At 41.5% G+C, this 26,500-nt stretch overlaps 1 protein-coding gene across 4 annotated transcripts in view; it reads right to left on the reverse strand.

The window, feature by feature from the left end:
- Positions 1-26,500, reverse strand: part of PRKACA (protein kinase cAMP-activated catalytic subunit alpha) — a 902,215-nt gene that overhangs the window by 469,336 nt on the left and 406,379 nt on the right. For all 4 annotated transcript variants that reach the window (XM_085654293.1, XM_085654294.1, XM_085654292.1 and 1 more), the window contains one exon: positions 17,932-17,993. In XM_085654293.1, the coding sequence (XP_085510419.1) occupies positions 17,932-17,993 (62 nt within the window). The remainder of the gene's footprint in view (positions 1-17,931; positions 17,994-26,500) is intronic.

The raw sequence follows: 26,500 nt of genomic DNA on the forward strand, positions 1-26,500 counted from the left end.
CCTTTGGGCCGGAGACTCAGTGAGTTTGCGAGTGCTTGGAAAATTAAAAATATTAACAGATTACAAGAATGCATATAAATAAAGAAGCAAAATGTATAACTGAAAATTGTTAACATTCTGTAAATGTGGAGGAATTAATATTTGGAGGTTAAAAATGAAGTTAGTATCCTCACATTAATCACGTAATCAGTGTAAGTGCATCAAACAGAATATAGACTGGAGGATGAGTGACCTCAATTGAATTTAAAAAAAAAAGCTCCAGCCTTCCTATTAAAATTTAGATTTTTTTATATTCATCTGTGAATTAAATGAAACATTTAATCATTTGTATATTTGTTTCATGAATGCTTGTTTTTTTATATTTTTAATACATTGTATACAGCTCAAATTAAGAAAAATGTGTAGGCTGGGGTCCCTGGCGTTCTGTAATTACTCATCTGGGGTATTCAGATTCCAATATTGATTCAGTGGGGGTGCCCGGGTTCCAGTAATGATTAAGTAGGGGTCCACGGAAGTAAAAAGGTTAAGAACCACTGCATTAAACTTTAATTCGCCAATGTGTTATTTTTGGGTTTTTAAACATTAGATATTATCTCATTTCAACACCCAACTATAGCAAAGCAATAACACTTAGTATCCCGCCATCTCCTGCCACTGGCATCTGAGCCAGATCTTTTTATGGGGACCAGGGTAGATTTCAGTTTAATTCACTTACCACTTCTCTGTGGAGGAGGGTAGGTTGATAATGACCATAGCAAAGAATCCCTCTGAAGAACTAGGATTACAGATAAGCAACTATTCCTTTAACAGCAGCCAATTTTCGTTAATAGTCAGAAGCACTAAATAGAATAGCAAACTAATCTCACACAAAAGTGGAGAAAGAAGCAAAAATAAACATCCAACACTATACTGACCAAATAGATTCCAGAGCAGATACCGAAGTGCGCCAAGCTTCTCTGTGGAATCTGTGTTAAGTCAATGTCCTGTAAACGTTTGTGGAGACCTCCCATAGCCGCTTTAATTAGCAATGGGTACATTCCTTATTAATGCTGCAGTAACAGTACAAGCTCTTAATGAATGGGCTTGGGGACTATCAGACAAGGACTTTTTTGTGTTGTGTTAGCAAAGAAGAACACACCAAACAATCCACCAAGAAATGGACTGTTCCCAAGTGGCTAATCTCGTACGTATTGGTTCACCGTTTACTAATAGGTAGCAAGTCTGCCCAATTTCTTTGCTTTTATCAAGATAAAATTGAAGAACTATCTTATCCTGAAATTGCAAAGCCCTTCAGTTAAGGAAGAGGGGTCCTGAAAGAAGGCTGGAAGGGAATCAGTTTGATTAACAGGATCATCTGATCTAACTTTTGGAAGGAAACTAGAATTGGTCTTCATAATAACCTAATTTTTGTGAAAGGCCTTATACAGTTCTTGACTGCAGAGGACCTGAATGTCACCAACACTATGGATGGATATCATGGCCACCTGAAAAGCTGCCTTCCAGAAAATATGCTAGAAAAATTGAGGACACTAATTTAGAAAGGACCACGCTAGGTTCCCTGAGAGGAGAACATTTTCTTAAGACTAGAAACTCTTTCTTAAATGCTTCTAGGAAGTCTTTTCAGAACTGGGGTGTTAGTAAACTAGGTTTATTAATTACTTTAGGTACAAGCGGTAGTGACTGCTATGCGTCCCTGTCTTCGAGAAAACTGTTGCCCAGCTATAGCCAAATCAAGAAGATCTAGGAGTACCACACCCAGTTGACATCTGGTCGAGTTCATGTTCCTCTAGATATACCAGGTGCAGAACATCTTCTCAATGTAAGATTAAGATGTTCTGGTGGATAGATTGTTGCTTCTTTAAAATGTTCATACAATATTTTGGAAGATTTAAATGTCCATATTGCAAAGGTTCAGAAGCCAAGCTGTCAAGTTTCATGATTAAAGTTGGGATGGGGGATCTGGACCCTGAACAGGAGATGCAGTCTGCACAGCAATTTCTTGCAGGGTTGTTCTGTTAACTATAGTAAGCGGGTGCACCATCATCACCTTGGCGACACCACAGCAATGAGGATCATGCTGGATCTCTCTAGTTTAATGATTTCTGGTGGAATCAGTGGGATCGAAGGAAATGTGTACACACATTCCTTCAACCGACTGATTAAAAGAATGCTCCCAAAAGAGACTTTTTGGACATATCTGGAAGCACAACTTGGAAAGAAGTCTATGTCAGGACATCCCAAGTTATGAAAGATTTTCCGAAGAACTGCATCATTCAATATGCTCTTGAGAATCTACTTTGGCGTTTTGGACACCATATAGACAGACTGCCGTGATGCGCATATTCTATGCAATCAACTTTTCCAACCTGTCTGTCCTAGATTTAGAGCTCAGGATCTTGTACGTCTCTTATTAATATGATACAGCCTCAATGTATCGTCTGTTTGAACACGCAGGGATGTTGTTTTAAAGCACACAGTAAAAGACTTGATGGCCAGATGGACTTCACTCAATTCCATCAGGTTGATGTGGACCACATTCCATGAGGATTCCAAAAGCTACTGGGGTGGCGATGATCTGGATGACATGGAACACTCTTTAGGAGACTGGTTGATCGACACCAAGGAAGAAAGTCAACTGCATCTTGACAGCCAACTCTGAGTGATTTAACGAGACGAAAGCGCTGAAGGAGAGAGGCTTTTTATGTTGAAGGGACTCTGGGTAATCTGAGAAGTCGATGCTTTTATAAACATTTCATCCAACTGAAGATACAAGAAAATATTCATATTTCCAAGGTATGAAACCACGTCCACCATTCTCTTTGAAAAGGTTTGTAGTCCTAGCCGGAAACTGAAAGGGAAGATTTTGTATTGATAGTGCACACAGCCCACAGCAAATCTAAGAACTCTCTGACGAATCTGTATGATGACGATGTGAAAGAAAGGGTCCTGAATATCTACATCACACATCCAGTCTCCTTCGCTGCTATCTGCTTGAGAATGGAGCAATATTCTAGCTTTATTCCCTTCTTTCTAACCAGAAAGCAAAATGAGTAGATTTCCCTTTCTTTTTTGTTTATGAGGGACCAGTTCCACTGCCTGCTTGATCAGAAGAGTGCTTTACCTCCAGCTGGAATAAGTCTTGATGGTATTAAAATATGTTATATGGATGAATGAATGAAGGAGATGAACGAAATCTCAGAGAGTAGCCATTTTGTTAATACTCCGCACACATCTGTCTTTAATTTATTTCACTCTTGTAGATAATTGCTGATGTTGTGCCCCAACAGAGTGGCAAACAGAAAAAGGGGAGTGAAGAGTCACTGCTTGGTGGGCTTTCACGTGCAGCTGGGGTTCTTGCTGGTGATGGAGCAGGTAGAACAACATTTTGTATACCTCCCCCATTCTGCATGAAAATACTATTTAAATAATGTATTAACTATAATATTATTAAACTAGTTTGCTTGTTTATTAATCAACATTATTAATATTAAAAATTACACGTGGGATTTGCATTCGCATGGCTAAAATATCTCTGATGACTAAAATATGTACGCATATTAACAGTAGTATATGTGGTAATTAAAATACTGCATGATATATGTTGCTTTTGTAATGTCTTGTAATGTTCCCCAAGAGGAGGACGAAAAGGTGAATATAATTGCTTTAAATGTTGCTATATGCTAGATAAATACAAGCACAAAGGGATTAGGAAGGGGATAACATTAGATTTAATATTTCTTTATATTAATTACTCTTTTGTGTTTGTTTCGCTTAAATTAGCATTTGGGCCTAAAATCCAAGATGGCCGCTGAGACACTACGACAAAGTGGCCATTTTCTCATGTGGCGTGGAGTGAACAACGCCTGTGCGAGAACTTCCCTAATCCTTGCAGTAACCTCTGTACAGACTGTACCCTAACAAGGATAGCACATTGGACTTCTGCCAAGAAAGGGGATCAATCACCCTTACAGTAAAACGGAACGAGTCGATACTTCTTTTACCGGTGACCTCACCCCTCGCACTGTACTGAAAATCCTGGGAAAAGGATCGGACGATCTCAACCAGCCAATCACGACCACTCTAAAGTTAAAAATTGTATCTTCTATGTTTAAGTTTTATTATAAAAGCTTAGTAGAATAGGGACTGAGATCTGACTGCCCCTACTTACAGCAGCAGCGGATGCCATGTCCGAAGTGATATTTTCCTTGATGACCTAGATGCTGCCCGACTCTTTGATGACTGCGAACTTTTGACAGATACTTGCACGTCTTTGGTGCTTTGCTGATCTTTGGGACTGTAACGTGCTGAGCAAAGAACTTTGAGCTTTGGCTTGCTTTTGGACGATCTATGACAAAGACTATGCAGAGCCAATGAATTAGAGGACCCCAAGTAAGATTAGGTAAATATGAAGTTCTGCGATTTTCTGAAAATTTGATATAAACTTTCTAAACTTGACAAAATAAATGCATACTAAAAGCTCTTATGAAATTTAGATAAACCATTATTGATTAACAAGATTTGGTGGGTTTGTGGTTTTTCATTAAGAAGGAAAGGATTCTGAATCTTAAAATGTGTTTTAGCTGGTTCTAAAATCATCATCAACCAATCCAACTAATTTGGTCCATTGACTGAAGTGGGAGGAGTGCCTTGATGTTTTAGGATTAGGGATCTGTAGGCGAAAGGGTGTTAATGTATATTTGTAAATTACTTTTCCTTCCCCATAGGTTATAAGGTATTTCCCCCACATGTCCAGCGCTTGAATTACTCATCCCTCCTGTGAGTGCAGACTCAGTGAGAGAGATGTGTGAGTGTTGGTGTTATGGGCCCCACCAGCGACTGTGTGTGAATGAATCCGTGTGACGTCGGGTCTGCGACGCAGGGATGGTATCGGTAAAGGTTATTCCCCGTTTCCAGTTTTGCGCTGGATCAGTTTTTCTGGTAGCAGGATGATGGTTATTATTGTTTTGGTGATTATTGCTTGTAAATAGCTTATTGATTATGGATAAGTATTGGTTTATGTATTAACAATCTATGTGGAGTCGTGTCGAGTTCTATGTTGTTTGACGGCTTCTGGGATGTAGAAAGTCGGAAGTTTGTAACGGTTCCATAGTAGGGCAGAGGTAAGCGCTGCTCTCGGGAAAGACGGAATTGTTGTTGCCCTGTAGGTACACAGGGAAAACGTGTGACGATTGGAGTTGCACGACGCATTGTCTGGGTTCGATTCGGTAACATCGTCGTGTGTTGCCATTAGAGACATTTTCTGTATGAGAGAAGTGTATGGTAGCGAAGGTCACCTGTGAAATTTTGGTCTTAGATACCAGGAGTCCAAAAGGCACTCTGATTACGCTCATCACTGGAAAGGTAATAGGTGTTCTCTAAGATTGCTAGAAGGATAAAGTAGAGGGAAGTGCTATTTTATTAACGTGTGTCATAATTCTGTAGTAGGACAGACTGTTCGCTGTTCTCGGGAAAGACAGAATTCTGTGTGAATGAAAAGGCATTCAGGCTAATTGTGAAACTCTGGTTTTATTTCTCAGGAGCATTGGGTCTCCAACTAGGTGTCTTAATTCTGGAGAAACGTTTAACTAATGCTTGTTAGAAGGGTATGGTAGAGGGATGTGCTACTTTATCAACGGAAGTAACGATTAGGTAGTAGGGCAGAGGTAAGCGCTGCTCTCGGGAAAGACGGAATTCTCGTAAGAAAGGTCATTAACTATACTTGGTTAGCGAAACAGATAATGGTGGCGTATTTATGTTGTTACTAACAGATTTGTGAGTCATAAAGAACGTAAGAAAAGTTTGCCGATAGATTTTGTAACGGAGGGGTCAGCAGAAGCAGGAGTAGCGAGAAAAGCGGACGTCAGAAATACCGCGCTGGGATTGGCTACTCAGTAAGAAACGTAGATGTTCCGGATTGGTGCGTTAGTGTACGCCGCGCTAGGAGTTGAGAATTACAGGCTGACGTAGACGCTCCGGATTGGTGCTTTAGTGCGAGTCGCGCTGGGATTGTAGAATTGCTAAAGTGGCATAAACACTCCTGATTGGTGCGTTAGTGTGAGTCGCGCTACGATTGGTTAAAACAGAATAGTCATAGAGAAGTCTAGCGATACATGAAAGACAAAATGATGTATTATGATCCACCAGAAAAAGACCTGGTTTGGGAAAATAAAACGTTTATTTAAAAAGGACAAACCGATTAAGACTAGAGAGGGACAGTTGCTTCCTCCACCGAAATCGCCCGCATCCTTTATGGCTGCGAAATATGGATATCATACTTGTATTTGGTTGGACAATTGGGCGAAGTATACAAAAGATGATGGAGTTTTGGCATTTCCGGAACATGGTTCATTGAATTTAGCGGTTTTGAGAAATTTGAGAGAGAGTGATTAATCTAGAACCAAGACCTAGACCAACACAGTTTGAAGCATTGACAGAATGGGAAGATGAGATGCATGACAGAGAAAAACAGAGAAGTGGCGGAAGGTATAAGTACATGTTTGGTAGATCATATGGACAAGAGAATCATGATGATAGAATGAGGAGATGGCGAAGTGCAAATATGGCTGATGGTCTGTTCCCGGTGAGACATACTGAGGAAGGTGGCAGTAGAAAATGTGTGGAAAAGGGAAATAATGTCGAGTCAAAAGGATATGGTGTGCATGAATCGGAGGATGATGTTCTTGGCAACATGTTTTATAAAAATCCACCCCCTTATCAGTCAGATTCTACTATGTTGACACCAAGTGCCCCAATGAAAGACTTCACAGAATATAAAATTTGAATCAGTATTACCAGAGATAGGAAGGAACAATCCTTGTAAGGAATTGGAGCAAACCCAACATGGTAAAATGGGTAATGAAAATTCCACTAAATTAGCAAAAACCACTTTAGAATTAACTGAAAAGATTAGGGAATTAACTAAAAAGATTAGGGAATTAACTAAAAACTTGGAAGCCGTAACTGTTCCAGTAACTATAGGACCCGTAATGCCTATTTTTGATAAACAGAAGGATAGTGAGCATTGTTTGACGATTCCTTATAACAGTAATAAACAAACAGAAAGGCTAGAAAAGAATATAGATCAGAATCCATGGAGACCAACGACAAGTATATTAGAACAGAATACACCTAAAAACTTGACAGTAAATTAAAGTTTAGCAGATAGAATGATAATGACGAAAGAATCAGTTCTAGGAACACCAGAGAGATTAACACAACAAAATTCTGGGAAAGATAGTGTAGATCCTACTTCAGACGAATTGAGTCAATGGCTAAGGAATTTGCAGCAAAAAGATAAAGAATCCCAATCTATAGATGTGGCTAAGCTAAGAATGCTTTTGGAAGAATTAATAGTAGGGACTATCCCCATAGAAAAGCTTTAAAATTATCAAGATGAAGAATTACCATTCCTATGCAAAAGCATAACATGGAGAGCAAAGAGTCTACACGAAAGACTAGAAGAAGTGGCAAATGAAATGGGTATAGACTTTGAAAGAGTAAAGGCTTTACAGAAACCATATAGAGTAGATTTTTCTGAAAAAGATATCGAAAATCTGAATACCACAGGAAGAATGACCCAGATCAAAGACAATCATTTTGTTAAGAAAATGGGGAGATGTAGATAAATGGAAGAGTAGCCTTCCCCGTAAGAGAAAAGAAAAAGGTAACAACAGAATGTCCCATGAGAGAAATTCCAGGAGGGGGATATGTACATGTCCCTTGGACTAGACAAGATATTTTGTCATTTACCAATGATTTCTCTCGACTACGCGAAAAGCCAGTTGAGTGGTATAGGCAAGTGGATAGGTTTGTTAAATTATCAAAAGTTTTATGGATTGATTTAAATAGTCTTTTTGACATAATAGTACCAGCAGATCTATGGACAGAGTGTAAACTCATGATAAATTGGCCTACACAGGAATACCCTAGAGACCCAAAAACGGGAGCCCCTGACTCAGAAGTCATGAAAAAATATGAACAAGTAATTGTGTTTCTGAAACATAAGGTACCTCCCAAAGAAACTGATTGGGTAAAAATCGACAGGACTCATCAGGAAGCTAAGGAATCAGTACACGCTTGTTATGAAAGGTTGATTCTTGCCTTTAAGCAATTTAGTGGTGATGAAAACTGTGAAAAGGATTTAAGTCACTTTGTATACAGATTTGTATATGGGCTGCGTCCAGAAATAAGTGAAATGATTAAACAGCATACAGTAGATTGGAAAAACAAGAAAATAGATGAAGTACTGAGACATGCAAAGTATTTTAGTGATGAAATTGAAGCCAAACAGCGTAAGTTGAAAGAAAAAGCTATGTGGGAACAGGTCAAAGTAGCAGAAAGACAGGAAGCTCAATTGATTGAACAAGCCAATGGTGCAGGTATGAAACCAAAATTTAATAACGGAAAGGGAAAAGGACAATTTAATATAGAAGAAGCCAATAAGAAATGGCCATGTCAAAATTACGGAAGAATAGGGCATTGGAAAACAGAGTGTAAATTTCCCCCGAATACTAATAATGATAATGCATCATTGAATCCGCAGGTGCAGAAAGAGGTGAGTTGTCAACCGCAGCGACAGCAGCAGGTTGTTGCCCAACAGAATCAGGCGCAAAAACCGCCTTTTCCACAGAGCGTAAATTCACAGAAATACAGTAATGAGACAGGATTCTACAACGAAGAACAGGTAACTAAGCTGCCGTGCGCTAGCGCTGTTTCACAGTATTGGCTAAAACGCGATGAGAGTGAGTCAGAAGAAGGCTATTGATGGTGCCGAAGTGAGGAAGAAGAGTGCGAACTTGGCGCAACTCTAGAAGTAGACCAGACAGGCCCTTTTGTGGATGGAAAGGTAAATGATGAAAATATTACTTTCCTAGTTGATACTGGTGCTACTCTCTCAACTGTTAGGTCAGCTGATGTTAAAAATCTTCCTCTCTCGGATGAAACAATCCAAGTGGTTGGAGTATCCAACAGACAAATTAAAACGTATCTCACAGAACCAGTAAAAGTCAATATAGGGTTTTTTTCCGAAATGCACCGCTTTGTTGTAAGTGATTCAAGTCCTGTAAATTTGTTAGGGAGAGATTTACTGTGCAAGATGAATTGCACCATATTTTGTACCCCTGATGGTATAGCATTTGAGACCCCTGATGAAGACGTACTGTATAAAATGACAATGGCTAATATGGAACCTGAGATTACTGAAGCCTTTGCTGTATACAACCCTGATGAACTACCACAAGAATTGAAAAAGACAGTAAAAGCAGAAGTCTGGGATTTCACAGGAGAAGATGTAGGATTAATGAAAAATGTGGATCCTGTAAAAATAACACTGAAGGAAGGAATAAGCTACCCAAATGTTCCCCCATATAAACTAACACCTGAGATAATTGAAGGAGTTACTCCTATAATGGAGAAAATGGTTAAACAAGGTATTTTGAAAGAAATAATGAGTAGCCCATGTAATTCACCAATTATGGGACTGAAAAAGCCTAATGGAAAGTTCAGAATAGTGCAAGATTTGAGAAAAATAAACAAAATCGTTGTGTCTTGTTGTCCTATTGTACCCAATCCATCTGTGATTTTGTATCAGATTCCACATGATGCAGCATGGTATACAGTGATTGATTTGTGTCACGCTTTCTTTTCCATCCCATTACATCATGATAGCCAACACATTTTTGCGTTCCGTTTTGGTGAACGTATTTTGGCATGGTGCCGAATCCCACAGAGGTATACAGAAAGCCCCTTGATATTTAATCAGATATTGATAAAGTCCTTAGAAGATTTGCAAATGCTCGAGAATTCAGTGCTAGTCCAATATATTGATGATTTGCTTGTAGCGTCAAAAACTCAAGAAGCGTGTGTAATGGACACCATAGCATTGCTGAACCATTTGGCAGATGGAGGACTTAAGGTATCCCCATCTAAACTACAATTCTGTCAGAAAGAAGTACAATATTTAGGACACAAAATTGAAAAGGGACTGAGGAAAATAACTACAGACCGAATCAAGATAATAAAAGGAATGAGAGCCCCAATGACGCAAAGAGAAGTGAGAATGTTTCTTGGAATGGTTGGATATTGTCGTCAGTGGATAAGTAACTTTTCCCTGATTGCAAAACCTTTAGTACGCCTGATGAGAAGTGATGTAAAAGATCCCATCGAATTGAATAAAGAAGAGTTAGCAGCCTTTAAACAGTTGAGAGATAGTTTGTGTGAGGCACCAGCATTGGGTATGCCTGATTACGAGAAGGAGTTTGAATTGTACTGCAGTGAGAGGAATGGATGTGCACTTTCTCTACTAATACAGAAACATGGAAAATTGAAAAGACCAATTGCATATTTTTCAGCTATGCTAGATCCTGTAGCTGTAGCATTGCCAGTTAGTTTGAAAGCAGTAGCTGCTACTTGTAAGAGTCTGGAACAGAGCAAAGGAATTGTGATGGGATATCCTGTGCGAGTGTTTGTACCTCATGATGTGGCAATCCTTTTAACAAGGAGCCGCACTCAGTTCATGACACATAGTCGGCTGACTAAATATGAAAAAGTCATTTGAGGTGCAACAAATGTGAGCCTGACGAGATGCTTGAATGTAAATCCTTCAACGTTATTGCCCGACGCGGAGAATGTGGAGGTCAGAGATGAAGTGGATCATGATTGTTTGGACGTACTTGATTTCTTTACCAAACCACGTCCTGATATAAAGGATGTACCATTGACAGAAAGTGACTTTGTGATGTTTGTGGACGGGTCATGCCTGAGAACAGAAGAGGGAATTCTAAGTGCAGCATACGCAGTATGCACAGTTGCAGCAGTAATGGAAGCATCTTACCTGAAGGGAGTAAAATCAGCCCACGTTGCTGAACTTGTACCCTTAACTAGAGCATGCAAGTTGGGAAAGAATGTGAGAGGGACTGTGATGACGGATAGTCAGTATGGCTTCGGTGTTGTGCATGATTTTGGTCAGATATGGCTGCAGAGAGGATTTCTGACTTCAAATGGAACTCCTATAAAGAATGCTGAAGTGGTTGGGAAGTTGCTAGAGGCGATACAGCTGCCTAAGCAATTGACTGCTGTGAAGTGTGCCGCACACTCAAATACGGGAGACTATGTCGCAGTTGGTAACAAGTAGGCCAACGATGTGGCTCAATACTGTGCTCGTAACCAGAACTCGATCAACAGGGCGAAAGAGAGGGAAATGAATTCTTGTCCTCTACTGTTTACTAACATTGTCAGTACCTGGGAAGAAATGAAGCAGTTGCAGGACGAAGCAGGAGATGAGGAAATGAGACAGTGGGTAAAAGCAGAATGTGCACCAAGAGAAACAGATCATGTGTGGGTCTATCGAGATGGAAGACCAGTCATGCCTGACAGCATGGTGTCTGCCATGGCACGGATGTATCATGGACAAGCAAACATAGGGAGAGATACCATGATTAGGTCATTTAAACAAACATGGTACAATGCAAAATTCAGACTTGTAGCTGAGAGTCTTTGTCAAAGATGCCTCATATGTCAGCAGTTCAATCCTGGAAGGAAGACAGTGGTAAGTCTAGGAACGATAGGTCGAGAAGGAGGGCCTTTCACCAGACTGCAGATTGATTTCATTGAGATGCCGCCTTGTAACAGGTTGAGGTATGTTCTAGTAATGGTCTGCTTGTTTTCTAGATGGGTAGAAGCATATCCCACAAGAAGAAGTGATGGAATCACAGTAGCAAAATTGCTTTTGAGGGAATTCATCCCTATATTTGGGTTCCCAGTCACAATTGAATCAGATAGAGGAAAGCATTTCCATAATGAGATCATGAAATTGATTTGTGAAGCATTGAATGTACAACAGAAACTACATTGTGCCTATCGCCCAGAGGCTTCTGGTGTGGTGGAACAAATGAATGGCACTATTAAAAACAGATTGGGAAAAATGTGTTTAGCCACAGGTTTGAAATGGCCTGATGTCTTACCTCTAGTACTCATGACTATTAGATCTATTCCAGATAGGAACACAGGTCTGAGTCCCCATGAAATTGTCATGGGAAGAGCAATGCGACATGTTTTCATTCCAGTCAACAAGCTGTTGCCTATAACTGATGACTTGGTGTTGGATTACTGTAAGCAGGGGTGTGGAATTTAATAAAATATCTACTTGTCCATGGGGCAGGGTGCTTCATAAATCTACTTGTCCTGTAACAAAATCCACTTGACCCTTTTGTGCCATGTAATGTGGTGACAAATTACGGCAGAAATCTCATTAAGCAAGAGTTCTGATAAAGCCTCTCTAATTATGCCAGGGCTTGTACCATAGTAGGGTTTGAATACTAGCAATTCCCTTATGTTGCTACGTTTCTGCAGGTCTACATACTGGAATTTAAGGTAGTGGTAAGTAATAGTTCATGGGTTGGAATGCCCTTTTGAGTCTGTGCAAACCTACTAATTTGCATGTTTTAAGGGTTTTCACCAACTCTTTTTTTTTTTTTATCTTTTCCCATACGGAAAAAGGTTGGAAATGTACTCCTGGCAGTGACAGACGTAAAACTTCTTCAGGGTTGGGGAAAAAAGTGGTTGGAGGAAAAGTGAACTTGAAACATTCAGATTTTCACATGAGCAAATCTACACAAGCACATTTGCTCATGCTAAAATGCAGTTCACAAAAATTACAGTACTATTTCTTGGCCTACTTCTGTAAATTCTTGTGAATTTATGGAGACTGTATATATGCACTTAATGCATGGATATATACCATGGATGCACTTTTGAGACTTTCTTTAATAATTGGGCCTCTAATTAGGCCTGGGGTTAACCATGACCTTTTGTATTAGTAACATTATGTCTCTCTCTCTCTCTCTCCTTCTAAAGATCTATATCAAAAATATAACTGAATTGCATGAGGAAACAGTACCACTGGACGTTGACAGTGTTTGGGAAAAGATTAGAAAGAAACTTTCCTCTATTAAAGATTTCTTATTTAATTTAGGTAGTACATTTATAGGTAGAATCTTATTTCCATTAACATGTGTGATTTTTCTAGTATTTATTCTAAGACTAGGATGTTTATGTTATAAAAGAAAGAAAATACTGAAAAATGTTAAAAGAAAATTTAAAAAAAAGACAGAATAAGAGACAAGAGAGGGAATATGAAGAAGTAGAATTAGAAGAAATGAAAGGTAATATGTATAAATCAGCAAGAAGTGAAGAAATTGGGAAAACAGAGATGTGAACAAAACTAAAGAATTCATTTCGCTTTCATGATAAATGGATACAAAATTTTTATGGTGTGGTGATAAAAATCCCCAAAGGGGGGATTGATGGAGCAGGTAGTACAAAACGTTGTATACCTTCCCCATTCTGCATGAAAATACTAATTAAATAATCTATTAACTATAACATTATTAAACAAGTTTGTATGTTTATTAATCAACATTATTAATATTAAAAATTACACGTGGGATTTGCATTCGCATGGCTAAAATATCTCTGATGACTAAAATATGTACGCATATTAACAGTAGTATATGTGGTAATTAAAATACTGCATGATATATGTTGCTTTTGTAATGTCTTGTAATGTTGCCCAAGAGGAGGATCGAAAAGGTGGATATAATTGCTTTAAATGTTGCTATATGCTAGCTAAATACAAGCACATAAAGGGATTAGTAAGGGGATAACATTAGATTTATTATTTCTTTGTTTTAATTACTCTTTTGCGTTTGTTTCGCTTAAATTAGCATTTGGGCCTAAAATTCAAGATGGCTGCTGAGACACCACGACGAAGTGGCCATTTTCTCATGTGGCGCAGAGTAAACAACCCCTGCGCGAGAACTTCCCTAATCCTTGCAGTAACCTCTGTACAGACTGTACCCTAACAAGGATGGCACATTGGACTTCTGCCAAGAAAGGGGAACAATCACCCTTACAGTAAAACGGAACGAGTCGATACTTCTTTTACCGGTGACCTCACCTCTCGAACTGTACTGAAAATCCTGGGAAAAGGATCGGACAATCTCAACCAGCCAATCACGACCACTCTAAAGTTAAAAATTGTATCTTCTATGTTTAAGTTTTTTTATAAAAGCTTAGTAGAATAGGGACTGAGATCTGACTGCCCCTACCCCTACTTACAGTAGCAGCGGATGCCATGTCCGTCGTGATACTTTCCTTGATGACCTAGATGCTGCCCGACTCTTTGATGACTGCGAACTTTTGACAGATGCTTGCACGTCTTTGGTCCTTTGCTGATCTTTGGGACTGTAACGTGCTGAGCAAAGAACTTTGAGCTTTGGCTTGCTTTCGGACAATCTATGACAAAGACTATGCAGAGCCAATGAATTAGAGGACCCCAAATAGTAAGATTAGGTAAATATGAAGTTCTGCGATTTTCTGAAAATTTGATATAAACTTTCTAAACTTGACGAAACAAATGCGTACTAAAAGTTCTTATGAAATTTTAGATAAACCATTATTGATTAACAAGATTTAATGGGTTTGTGGGTTTTTTTAAAGGAGGAAAGGATTCTGAATCTTAAAATGTGTTTTAGCTGGTTCTAAAATCATCATCAACCAATCCAACTACTTTGGTCCATTGACTGAAGTGGGAGGAGTGCCTTGATGTTTTAGGATTAAGGATCTGTAGGCGAAAGGGTGTTAATGTATATTTGTAAATGACTTTTCCTTCCCTATAGGTTATATGGTATTTATTTCCCCCCACATGTCCAGCGCTTGAATTACTCATCCCTCCTGTGCGTGCAGACTCAGTGAAAGAGACGTGCGAGTGTTGGTGTTATGGGCCCCACCAGCGACTGTGTGTGTGAATGAATACGTGTGACGTCGGGTCTGCGACGCAGGGAGGGTATCAGTAAAGGTTATTCCCCCGTTTCCCGTTTTGCGCTGGATCACTGGCTTCTTTTTGCATTTGTCACCCAAGTGGCCCAGGTATGCCCAGAAGTGGGTACCGTGCTCTCCATGCCACTGCAGTCAAGACAGATTTGAATATAGCTGGGTTTAAACTGGAATGGCACGGGGAGCAAAAGAAACAGATTTAGGCCCAGATCTCTGTACTAGGGTGACTGTTTGACATTGATCAGCATTTTGTCCATCAATTGTTCTTTTTGAATTTGTCACCCCAAGTGGGTCGGGTATGCCCAGACGTGGGTCCTGTGCTCTCCATGCCACTGGAGTCAAGCTAGCCTGGCTGATGACGGATGATGCCCCTAAACCAGTCCCAGGATGCTCGATTCCGGTCCAGGGAGACTTGGCCTGGCAGTTGGGGTGGACTGTTCCTATGGGGGAGCAGGGTCAAGACTGATTTGCATATGGCTGGGTTTAACCTGGAATAGCATGGGGAGCAAACAAAACAATGGATTTAGGCCCAGATTTCTGTACAGGGGAGTATGTTTGACATTGAGCACCATTCTGTCAATCAATTGTTCTTTTTGCTTTTGTTCTTGATGCTGGCTCTCATTCTAGCAAATGCCCGAGGCAAGTGTGACTTTAAATGTTGTTACTGTTGCTGTATTGTTGCGGCCAATGAGGGAAAACAAATTATCTGTTGATAAACTCCTATCACAGGTTTTGTATTAGTGTTTCCAGCAGTCTTTCTTTTTTCGCAAAGGTCAACAGCTCCAGTTCACCATTCGTGCACTCCATTTGGTCATCCACATGGGCTCCAAACAGGGTGTTTCCAAAGTACTGCGAAAAGGCATAGCCATGATGAGGAATGAAGAGCCAGACCATGGAAATACTGAAGGACAGCTAAACAAGCTGAGCCGGCAGAAACACTGATTATTTGGTTGAAGACCATCATGCACTCTTATAATACCTTTGAAAAATCCTGCCTGTATCCATAAGGTAGTGTGGCCTGTAAATGTTGGCAGGTCTCCTACAGGGAATCATCATAATGTCCAAGAAGGGCAGTAGCACTCGCCATCTTAATGGAAGTTGCAGATGTGCTACAGAATTTTCTTCCTACTGCATCCATTTTCTTCCTCTTCTTTTCAGGAAGCACTGTGGAGGATGGTGAAGTAGAGGGATACTTCTTCGCAGCAGAAAAGATAACAGAAATCAGAAACAAATCTTCATATAGGAACAAAAGATTATTTTTCAGGCAGCTTTCTTTTTTCTGCATGTATGCCGAAGCGGACTTTGCTGAAGCTGAAATTAAGCACAGCTCCAAAGGTTCTAAAAAACACTAAACCAATGAAGGGGAACGGTACTGAAGAATTTGAAAGCTCACTTAGGTCTTCGGTGGAGTTGTTGGTAACGGTATGTTGAGTTTTGCAGCATCCGTTACCAAGGCTTTGTAGGAAGTCATGATATTGTTCTATAGAAGAAACTCTCTGCAAGTGAATCAGAGTTGCAGAACGCAGCCTCTATGACAAGGAAGACAAATACAAAGCGTATGTAGGGTGAGGCGGTATAAAGAGATGAGTGGATCTAGAGCATGTTGTGCATCTTGACATATATGTGTGTGTATAACACACACACACACACACACACACACACACACACACACACACACACACACACAGTCTCATTTGGTCTGTAAAGGTTATGATGGTGAATGCTGCGGTTTATCCAGGAGTCTTCAAAGCAAACTGATTGGTCAAGAAGCCCTGGATATCACCAATGGAGTGCCCATGCCAACCCTGTAAGCTCCATCCTCGTTTTGAATTTTCTCAGTTTGAGTTAAGGGTCAGCATATAAAGGAGTCCAAAACGATGCCGGTGTAAAAACACAACCTCTGCGAGCTGATGCCCATTGTCTGCCTTTTCCCTTTCTGCACCCTCAGATGAGATGTGTGAACCATTGTTGGTAACAGAGTGCCGATTACTAATTTGGGATCTTTTTATTTGTTAAAAAGAGGCCATGCCACAAAATACGAGGAGTAATCAGTAATTAAAGTGTGTCCATCAGAATAAGCATTCACAAAGGTATGCAACGTGCTCTCCTGATAGATGCTTCTAACCAAAGACTCCTCGCCATAGAATAGATACCAAAGCAGTACCTCCCCACGGTGGAGAGCCTTGATGAGCTCAAAACAAAAAGGAGGTCAGATTGGCGCTGTGTTCCATGCACCACACAAGGTTGCAAATTAGTCCCAGAGCAATGTGAATAAGGGGGAAAGCCTGAGGTGGAAAGACATCATGTAGAAAGGATCAGAGGGTTATGTGGAGAGTTGGGGTAGACTTAAGTGGGATGCAAGGGCAGGGAAAGATGAAGGGACGGAATGCTGAAAATCATATGTGGTTAAAGGGGAGGTTGTTGTAAGAGTATAACAGAAGACCAATGTAGCAAGAATAAGGAGGATAGTGAAGGGAGAACTTCGAGTGAGGAACCTCATGAAGAAAGAAGTAGTAGTGCTGCTCTCAGATCCGATTCTGAACAAAGGATTTCCCATTTTTAGGACCGAGAGTTGGTACCATGTTGTTTTACTTTTCCCGATTAAGTGTTCTTTGAAGGAGAGGTTTGGGTCATGATGAATCTAATAGATTTCATGTTGCCCATCATCTACCTAGTGCTGTCATTTAAGTTCTTGTCTGACACAAAATACAGCAAAAAATAGGTAATCTCATAAGAAGTAGGGTGGCCACAAATCAAGCAAGAAAATGTAAAGCAAAAGACAAGTGAGCTGGAGGCGCAGAAATTATTCTAATTTGTACTGAAAAACTGCCAAATTCTATATAAATCTTTTTAGGTTCGGGATTAAATTTATGTTCCCTCACAATCCAATGGCTCTTATTTTGTTGTTTTTTTACAAATACTATAATTCTACATGTGTCTTCTAGACAGGATACTTTTCTGCAAGGATCCTATTGCTACCAAATCTGCAGCATTCAAAAGAATTACATAGAGAAGAAGGAGAACACAAGAGCTTTGCTTTGCCGAAGGGTTCCAGAAAATGCCTTTGAAAGCAATGTTTAAAGGGTGTCTTTCTATTACCTGTGCTGGGATCTCCCATTTCTTCAGGAAGTCTTCTTTGGCTTTGGCGAGAAACTCCTTCACTGCAGAACAGAAATAAAATAATACCAGTGTCACAAGGGATGGCAGATGCTAACACAATGTACAAAGTCAATGTTACCGATACTCATTATGCTCCTGTCCCCTTTAGCTATACAATGGTCATTTCTAATTCTACGCTTTAAAAGAAATGTTAGAAGGCCATAAAATGTACCTTCATAGCACAACAGTGGTCTACAATACCCACGTGGTTGGGTCGGGTATGTCTTGTTTTCTGTTGCCATTTGTTGTAAAAGCTGTTGGAGTTTTTACAGTGTTTTCTATGGTCTACAAAAATTGTTATAATCGGTGGGTATCAGTGTTTATGCCTTTATGCTCTATATGATCAGTGGAATGGTGGTCTTCCAGAGCATATAAAGAATTTTCCTTTTATTACCCTCTTTTATTTCTATTGCATAATGCTCTTTATTTTTCTCCCACTTCTCCCTCTCTTCATTATAACCTTTCTTTGAACTTGCTCGCCTCAGTGAAGACTTCCTACTTTAGACAAGAAATATAGATTGAGGGATGCTTGGTGTCACACTACCGGATTCTTTGAGGCACCAAGAAAGGAATAGGCTAATAACCGTATCATTGTCAGACCTGGGCCTATTCCTGCACTGCCTGGTCACTCAAGAGAAGTCTGCAAATTAATTTATATGCATACTGTTAGTTGTAGGGCATTTGTAAACTACAATCACTGTTGCTATATGAAAAAGGAGCTCAGGAAGTAAAGAAACTTCATGACTGGTCACAAGCTCAGCAGGGTATGGCAAACCCTATTTAGCTAAAATTTCACTGGCTGCAGCATGCACTGGGAAACGCAGATCTTGCCTTTTCATGTTTTTGAGCTATAGTGTCTAGATGGCCCCTCCTGTTTTTGAGCGGTAGTGTCTAGAGCTCATTCAATATGTTGGGGATTTTCTAATTGAATGTGTTCACCATAAGCAGCGTAGTTTAAGTCAAACAGATGAACTGACCCCTTCTGAACCTGTGCATGGGCACCAAAAACATGCTGATAAGGCAACTGATCCTTCTGTATAATTCAAAAGTAAAGTTTTAGACCAATGCTCCTTAAAGAGCGTAAAACATGACACTTTATATATTCTAAAAATATTGCAAATTCATCAACCACCATCATTACAGAAGCCTGATTTCCAAATACTTCCTCTCAATTTTACACCCTACTCCATACATAGGTCCTAGACACAGCTATACATAAATTAAATTAAAAGAAATAAAATTCATATTCTATCAGGTTTATAAAAGGTAATTAACCATTAAAAACATCCTAAAATCCCTGTCTATCAATTTTACAATCTAGCTTACAGCCGACTATTTCCTATTCCATAAAAAACATTTTTACAGCCTTCATGAACTTCGCAATGGCTATTGTAATTTCGAGGTTTGGCATATCTGTCAGGGAATCAATTGCTTGTGTGCGCAGCTTCATGCCATATTTTAAACAAGCATTTACAATGCAATGGTCTCGGCATTGTTAAAGTTAGAGCTATTGGCATTGCTCATGACATTATTTTTGTTTTTGTTTTTCAAACATTTAAAGAAACGGCATTGTCATTTACAATGTCAACAGCTTAATCCCTCTCAAATGCGAGACCTATTGCATTTGCACCCACACACAGAGCCACACACACAAAGCCACCCACACACACACAGAGCCACCCACACAGAGTCACTCACATAGAGCAACCCACACACAAATAGAGCCACCCACAGAGCCACCTACACACACACAGTTACCCACACACAGACAGAGCCACCACGCATATAGCCACCTACAAAAAAAGCCACCCACAGAGCCACAGACACACAGAGCCAGACACACACACAGAGCCTCCCACACACACACACAGAGCCACACACAGAGCCTCCCACACACACACAGAGCCAGCCACACACACACACACACACACACACACACACACACACAGAGCCAGCCACACACACACAGCCACCCACACACAGCCACCCACACACACACACTTCAATGAAAGACAGCTACGATTTCTAATACAGCATTATTTAAATAATTATTATTGGCTCCGTTACGGAGCTCTAAACACAAACTAAATTGTTGCTGATAAAGATCAGGAATTTAGTTGCTGACTCACCTGGGCATCCTCCAAAATAAATTGACGCCGGGACCCCGAGGGTCTCACTTAACCCAGGCAGGAGCGTAGGGTGCGGGGGGGGGGGGGGGGGGGGAAGGAAGAGTCCAGGAGAAGGGAGGGGCTGAGAGTTGATCTCTTAGCACAGCCCACCGGACACAGCCTGATTACCCCATAGTAATCAGAAACGGGGCAGTAAAGTATGTATATACACGCGTTTGCCTGGGAATCATTCGAAGAGTTTTTAGGACGATGGGTCAACATAAGTGAAAAACAATGCCAGCGCAAAAGTTTTTATTGGAATATCTCCTCCAGCCTCGGGTGGGAAGGCTCTCTGGCTGCCTTCAGGTGGGTCTTGGGTGGTCTCTGCCGAAGCCGTCTGGGGGGCTGGGGATGGTCTCTGCTGGGGGGCGGTGGGGGGGAATTCCCCCCGAGTGCGGCTTGGTGGCGGCATGGGCTTTTGGAAGAAGAGGGGCCCCCCTGTAAATGCCCTGTCTCATTACCACCCCACCTCCAGAGAAGCAGCAGCAGCCGCCCCTACCTCTGCGGCTGGTATTCTGCAGAGCCCCGGGGCGCTCTGTTCCAGCGAGTCTCACAAAGGACTTGATTTACAAGCGTGCAGGTTGCAACACGAAATGCTTGGGAGGCGTTTTTTTTGTTAATAGTCATCAGTTGTGCAGAACTCCAGCTTATGCTTAAATCTGCTTTAAAGCTCCGAACCCTTTCATTTTTTGCCTTTTAACTCCAGACTGCAGTGCCCTCCCCTGTTTGGCTCCCTCACACACCACCCCCTTGCTCATCTTCCCCAGTGATGACGGTCCGGCAGGAATGTCCCGGTGCAGCGGCGTGACGTTTATTTTGGGGGTTGGGATCGTGTGGCGCTGCGATGCGAGAGGTGCCGGCTATTTGCAGTGCTCTTAGTAGTGCAGGAGGGAGCGAGGATGGGGGAGGGCCGTGCAGTTGTGTCGCGTTGTTTTGGGAGAGAGTTGTATAGTGGTGCTCAACAAAGGCAAACTGATTAATGCATCACTGCAGGTGCCTCAGGGCGTCAGTCGCGTTTGAATGAGACCCCGGCTTGGGACTGGGCTGGATGGAGGTGGACACATCGCTGCTGAGCGCGGGGGGCCGCCGGTGCCCAGGGCTCGGCTTTGGAGGCAATGTGCCGGTTTTACAGCTCCTCTTCCGTGTTTGGCAGCTGCCTGGGACGGAAACGCCGCGTCTGATCGCACGTCGGGCAGGGGTAGCCAGCTCGTCGGTGGCTGGCAGGCTGCAGGGCCGTGTCCTTACTTGCCAGGCCGCCCTGATACTGCAGCCGGGGGGCTAAAGGAAGTCGTAGAGCGACAGGAGAAAGAAGCAGTTATTCTGACCTCAAGTATCCACCTATTGTTAAAATGTTAAGAGCTGGGACGTGTCAAGCTTCAATCCACCGCCAGCGGTATGGCGGTCCCCTGGAACACAGAGCGCATGCGAACCCTGCGAGCACAACACTGGCATGAGCGCCCCGGGGGCGGCCTTTAGAGCATTAATTTTGGCAAACGACACCAGAGCTGCTCAGTATGCCATTACTCTTTTGGAAATGTCTGAGGCAGGAGCTTCTGTGCACATTAAACTGGCTGCAGTGACGCCCTTGACCGGACGATGCCAAGCGAATTCTTGTGATGTGTTTTTTTTTTCCAGTTAAACCATACAACTCTACTGCAAAATGTGGAAGGCCTAGTTCTTGAGAGGGCTCAAACAGTGTTAATGCATAAAACCATAGTTATAGAAACCAGCTTACCTGTTTGAAGATTTAGATCTAACACAACTCTCCCGTCAATCAATTTAAGGTGAGGGAGCAACGCCGGGACACCACCGCCTTTCTCCGAGGCAGAGAAGAACTGCCTCGGAGAAACGCAGCCTCGGTTTCGGATTCGGGGGCGCGTTTCTTTTTCTCTCCTCTTGCCATTGGCTGGAGGAGAGAAAAACACGCCCTGCGAAAAGCAACGAAAAAACACGCCCCCCGATCCGAAAAAGACGGGGCTTCAACGGAGTGACTGGACCTCTTCTCCAGTGGCTGGCCAGCATTTAAGAGGCCAGCCAATGGAGAACAGGATAGAAGAGGGGCGGGTGCAAGCCCCTCTTCTCAAAGTCACTCCAACTCATTAAATCTCGGAGCGAGACTGCGCAAGCGCAGCCTTTCGCAGCCGAGACCTAAAAATATAGGGCATAAAAACTGTTTCCGTGGGGCTAACAATTTTAAGCAGTCCATCGGGATATGTAATATATCGCATTTTGTGCCCAGCCGACATGTACAGTTACCATCAGTTCGCCTCAATTAAATTATTATTCTACTATTTAACATAGCAGGATTAATACCAATTCTCAGCCTCAATATTTCTAATCTGAGCCATTGATTGATCTGTATAATTGAATCTGGCTCATATAGGTATGCTTTTAAGACTATCACGCTGCAATATGAAGACCAAGGGTGCTTGACAGTCATTTATGAGAGGCCATTGATTATGGAGAAATTCATATGCACAATGATCTTTGTTGTCACAGTCCTGACACATGATCATTCAGAAAGCGAGGCTCTGTGCCCCCTCTCACGGAAGTCAGATGATAACATGGTGAGCTCATCGTGGCCGTGGCCCCGGCCTACGACTCTGATCAGCTGCAAAACTGTTGGCTACTACGCAGAAACATGCAATAAACAGGTAACTGAAGCTCTAAGAGGTGAGCAATGCTCCCAAAATGAGAGAGGGTGTATGTCTTTTCCGATATTCACAATGGCATATTAAGTGACTTACGAAGGGGTGAATGGGTAAATAGCGGGAGCATCCATCAAAGAAAAGTGCTTAGAGGTAGGAACTACACTTGGACTGATTTAACATCAGAGGCCATCATAGCATTAAAATTACAGCAACATTCAGTGCTTTCCAGTTACTATAAAAAAGCAAAAATTATCTTGGGTGAGGTTTTCTAGGTTATAATCAGTAAAACCAGAATCTCGAAATGTGATTATGGAAAAAATACTCTCCACTGTAACACTAGATGTACTAACCCATATGGCGTCCTTTAGTAATGTGCATTAACCCGGAACCAACCAGCAAGACAACTGGAGCAACGAAAAACAATTTCTCTCCAAAATCAACTTTCAGACACCCTATAGCAGAGGTCTTCAATCTGTGGGGCGCGAACCCCAGGGGGGACGTGGAGGCCTGGAAAGAGGGTCACACAGTTCCATACCTCACTTATGCCGTAATCCAAAACATGTGCTCTTCCTTTTGGACAAGGACACCCGCCCAGGACTCTTCATTCCAATCATTAAAATGCTTCAGCTGAAGTTAATTGAGTGTCATGTGCTGTGAAACAAAGAGGCCCAGCAGACTGGTAAAACAATCTTTCAAACAAGCCTTTGTGCCAGGGTGCCTGCTTGCATGAATAAAATGCAAATGTGCCCTAGGAGTTAATCTGCAAATGTAAAGGGTGCATGGGAGCGATTCTGGCGATCCAAGCACTTTGATTGCAAAGATGTGTTTTTTTAGTGTAGTGCAAAGACTTAACAACTGGGCTGTGAAGTTATGCAAAATAAATGCATTACTTATGACCTGGTATTACTAAATTCTAAATTTAAAAAACTCAATTTTATCCTAAAACTATTTGCACAGTTTGGAGCAGTCTATCTTATAATGTGTGCAATGCAAGTATAAAATAATGATTTACACATTCACTGTGCTTTCTGTCACAGGCAGTGACCTTGTAGCACTAAACAATACACAAAGTCACTATTCTCTACTGAACCAATCTGGTTACAAAAAAGACCTCTGCAGTGCATTAAATAACAGAGGTTTAATAATAATAATAATGTACATTCCCCACTGAGTAACAACTTTTTATGTTTATTTTTCATTTAAACTACCCATTATTGTATATATTGCTACCTGCTGGTGAAAGACTAAAAAAGTGAACAAAATATTTTTGGGCTGATTTATGAGAAGCTTGCGCCACCGGAGTGTCACTTATTTTGAAGCTTTGGCGGTACAAGCATCTCAATCATATTGATGAGGCGACGCAAAGTCAACCTGCGTGGCTTACCCTGCGTCAAGGAGGCATTCCATGGGCGTTAGGTGGATGTTCCCAAGCAACACCCATGGATTTTGACGCTTCCCCAGATTTGCAAAACAATGTAAACCTTGAGCAGCGCCAAAACCATAAGCCTCCCACAGCAGGCGTAACAAGGAGAAATGTTTTCATTTCTCCTCATTTTTTCCTCTTTCCATGTGTGCTGCATTTTGCAGCATACATAGAAAGAGGAAAACCCCTCTCAGGATTGTTTGTGTGTGGGAAGGTGACCCTTCCTGCACAAAAACAATCCTGCCTATGTTGGCACTAGGCAGCAATCTGTGTGCCAACGCAGGGGGAAAGGACAGGAATGCACCATATTTTATAAATAAGGTGCAGTCCGGCCCTATAACAGTGGCGTAGGGCAGCGCAGCAAGAAGCCTTGTGATGCTGCCCTACGTCAATGCCTCATAAATGAGGCCCTTTGTTTTTAGCCACACCTTTGACCAAGCCCCCATGCTCACTGACCTTCGGTTTGCTAAACACGGTTTAATTTATTTCACCACTGTAAAAATTATTTGCTGTGGGAACTGGGGGTGTTTATGGTTGTCGATAGTTGTCAAGGGTGAGGAGTACCAAGTTCTAGAAATGTTAGCATAAGGGGGTCCTTACACCTAAAATATTTTGACTGGGGGTCTCGGCATCAAAAAGTTTGAAGACCTCTGCCTTATAGCGATATTGTCCACTGGGGCAATGCAATTCAAAATATGATCTCAGCCTTATGCATACAGAATCTTTTTGATTATTGCAGAAGTTACTTCCGCCAAAGTCCCATGGAGAACTTTGCTTCAGTCCAAACCGAAGCTTGTTAGAAGCACCCACACAGGGCATCACTCAGCAGAGAGCATGTACCATTATTACTGCACATGTCCACATTTTGTTACTTCCTTCCAACACCTCTCTGTTACAGCTATTAGAATTAAATAACCAAACAAAAATATGTATTAGGAAATGGCTTAAACAGACCAGGTGTCTAGTGAACAGGTTTTTAATAAAAGTGTGGGTTATGTGACCATCTATTAAAGATACCAAAGCTGTTGAATGGTAATTACAGGACAATAATGTATACTCTCTCTAGTATTGTATCTTTCATAGATTCACATGCTTAAATTATAACTACAAAGGTGCATTAGCAAGTATAACACTGGAAGGTAGGAAAAGGCTCCCCTTATGCGGAAAAGATCCCCCTTATGGGAAAAAGGCTCACCTAATGGGAGATCCCGCATGACTGGCTGCCCCAAAACTAATAAGAGGCATGTTAGCGAAGAATGCGGCAATAACTGCCTTGCCTTTGTAGGAATGGGCTCCCAATAGCCTTCTCTTTGGTCTGGCTGAGAGTGTTGCAAACTGCAATTCAGGAGGAACTGCCTTGTTTAGGCATTACCTGACCTTTAGAGGCAGTGGCAAAACAAACAGTTGGTCCTGTTGTTAGAAGCTTTTGGTCGAGTCCATGGAGAATTTTAGAGAACATTTGATGACAAAGAATGTAGGGTTCTAGTTCAGCTGTGCAATAAGAGTGTGGAAAAAACATTGGACAGCTAAGATGAAATTATTGCAGGAATTTAGGTATAGAGTGTGGTATAGTCTTCAAAATACCCTTGCCTTCCGTGAATGGTTCTTTGACAGAGAAGGCCAAGATCTCTCCCACACACCTAGCTAACGTAACAATAAGGAGGACAGCCATCGTCTATGAAAGAATCTGGAGAGACTATGTAGGCTCAAGGGGTCTTTACAAGAGATTCCGTAATGAAGACTTATTGATGGATAGATCCCGTAATGAAGACTTATTGATGGATACTTGAGTCCTGCTCTGGCCAACAGCATTTAGGAGAACAGGATGGTACAGCATAATGAAAGGGATCAATATTATTGTAACTCAGCCAAATGGAAACCTTTCTCTCTCAAAATTGTAGGCTCTGAGTGGAAAGTTTTCTGGCTGCCCGAACAATCGCACTGCAGTGAAGTTGAAGGATGAGAGAAGTCTGAAGTAGCCTAGCTATTAAGTGTGGCGAGAATATAATAGATTAAGGCCTGTGAACGAGAACCACCTGACCCCTAGCGGTTAGTCACTAAGGTGATCCTGCAAGGTTCCTCTGTCACTGTGCGGCGAATTCTAGGGATTAGTGAGATTGGAAGAAAGGCCTAACAAAATATCTGCCACCAGAGAATCTAAAACTGTTCCCGCAGTGGCTCGAGACAACACTCAGGTGTTGAAGAATTGTTAATTCACTTTAAATGGAATCGCAAACAGGTCTAATAGTGGTGTAGCATTCCCCATC

This window comes from Triturus cristatus, chromosome 4_1, assembly GCF_964204655.1.
Source record: "Triturus cristatus chromosome 4_1, aTriCri1.1, whole genome shotgun sequence".
NCBI classification, from domain to species: domain Eukaryota; kingdom Metazoa; phylum Chordata; class Amphibia; order Caudata; family Salamandridae; genus Triturus; species Triturus cristatus.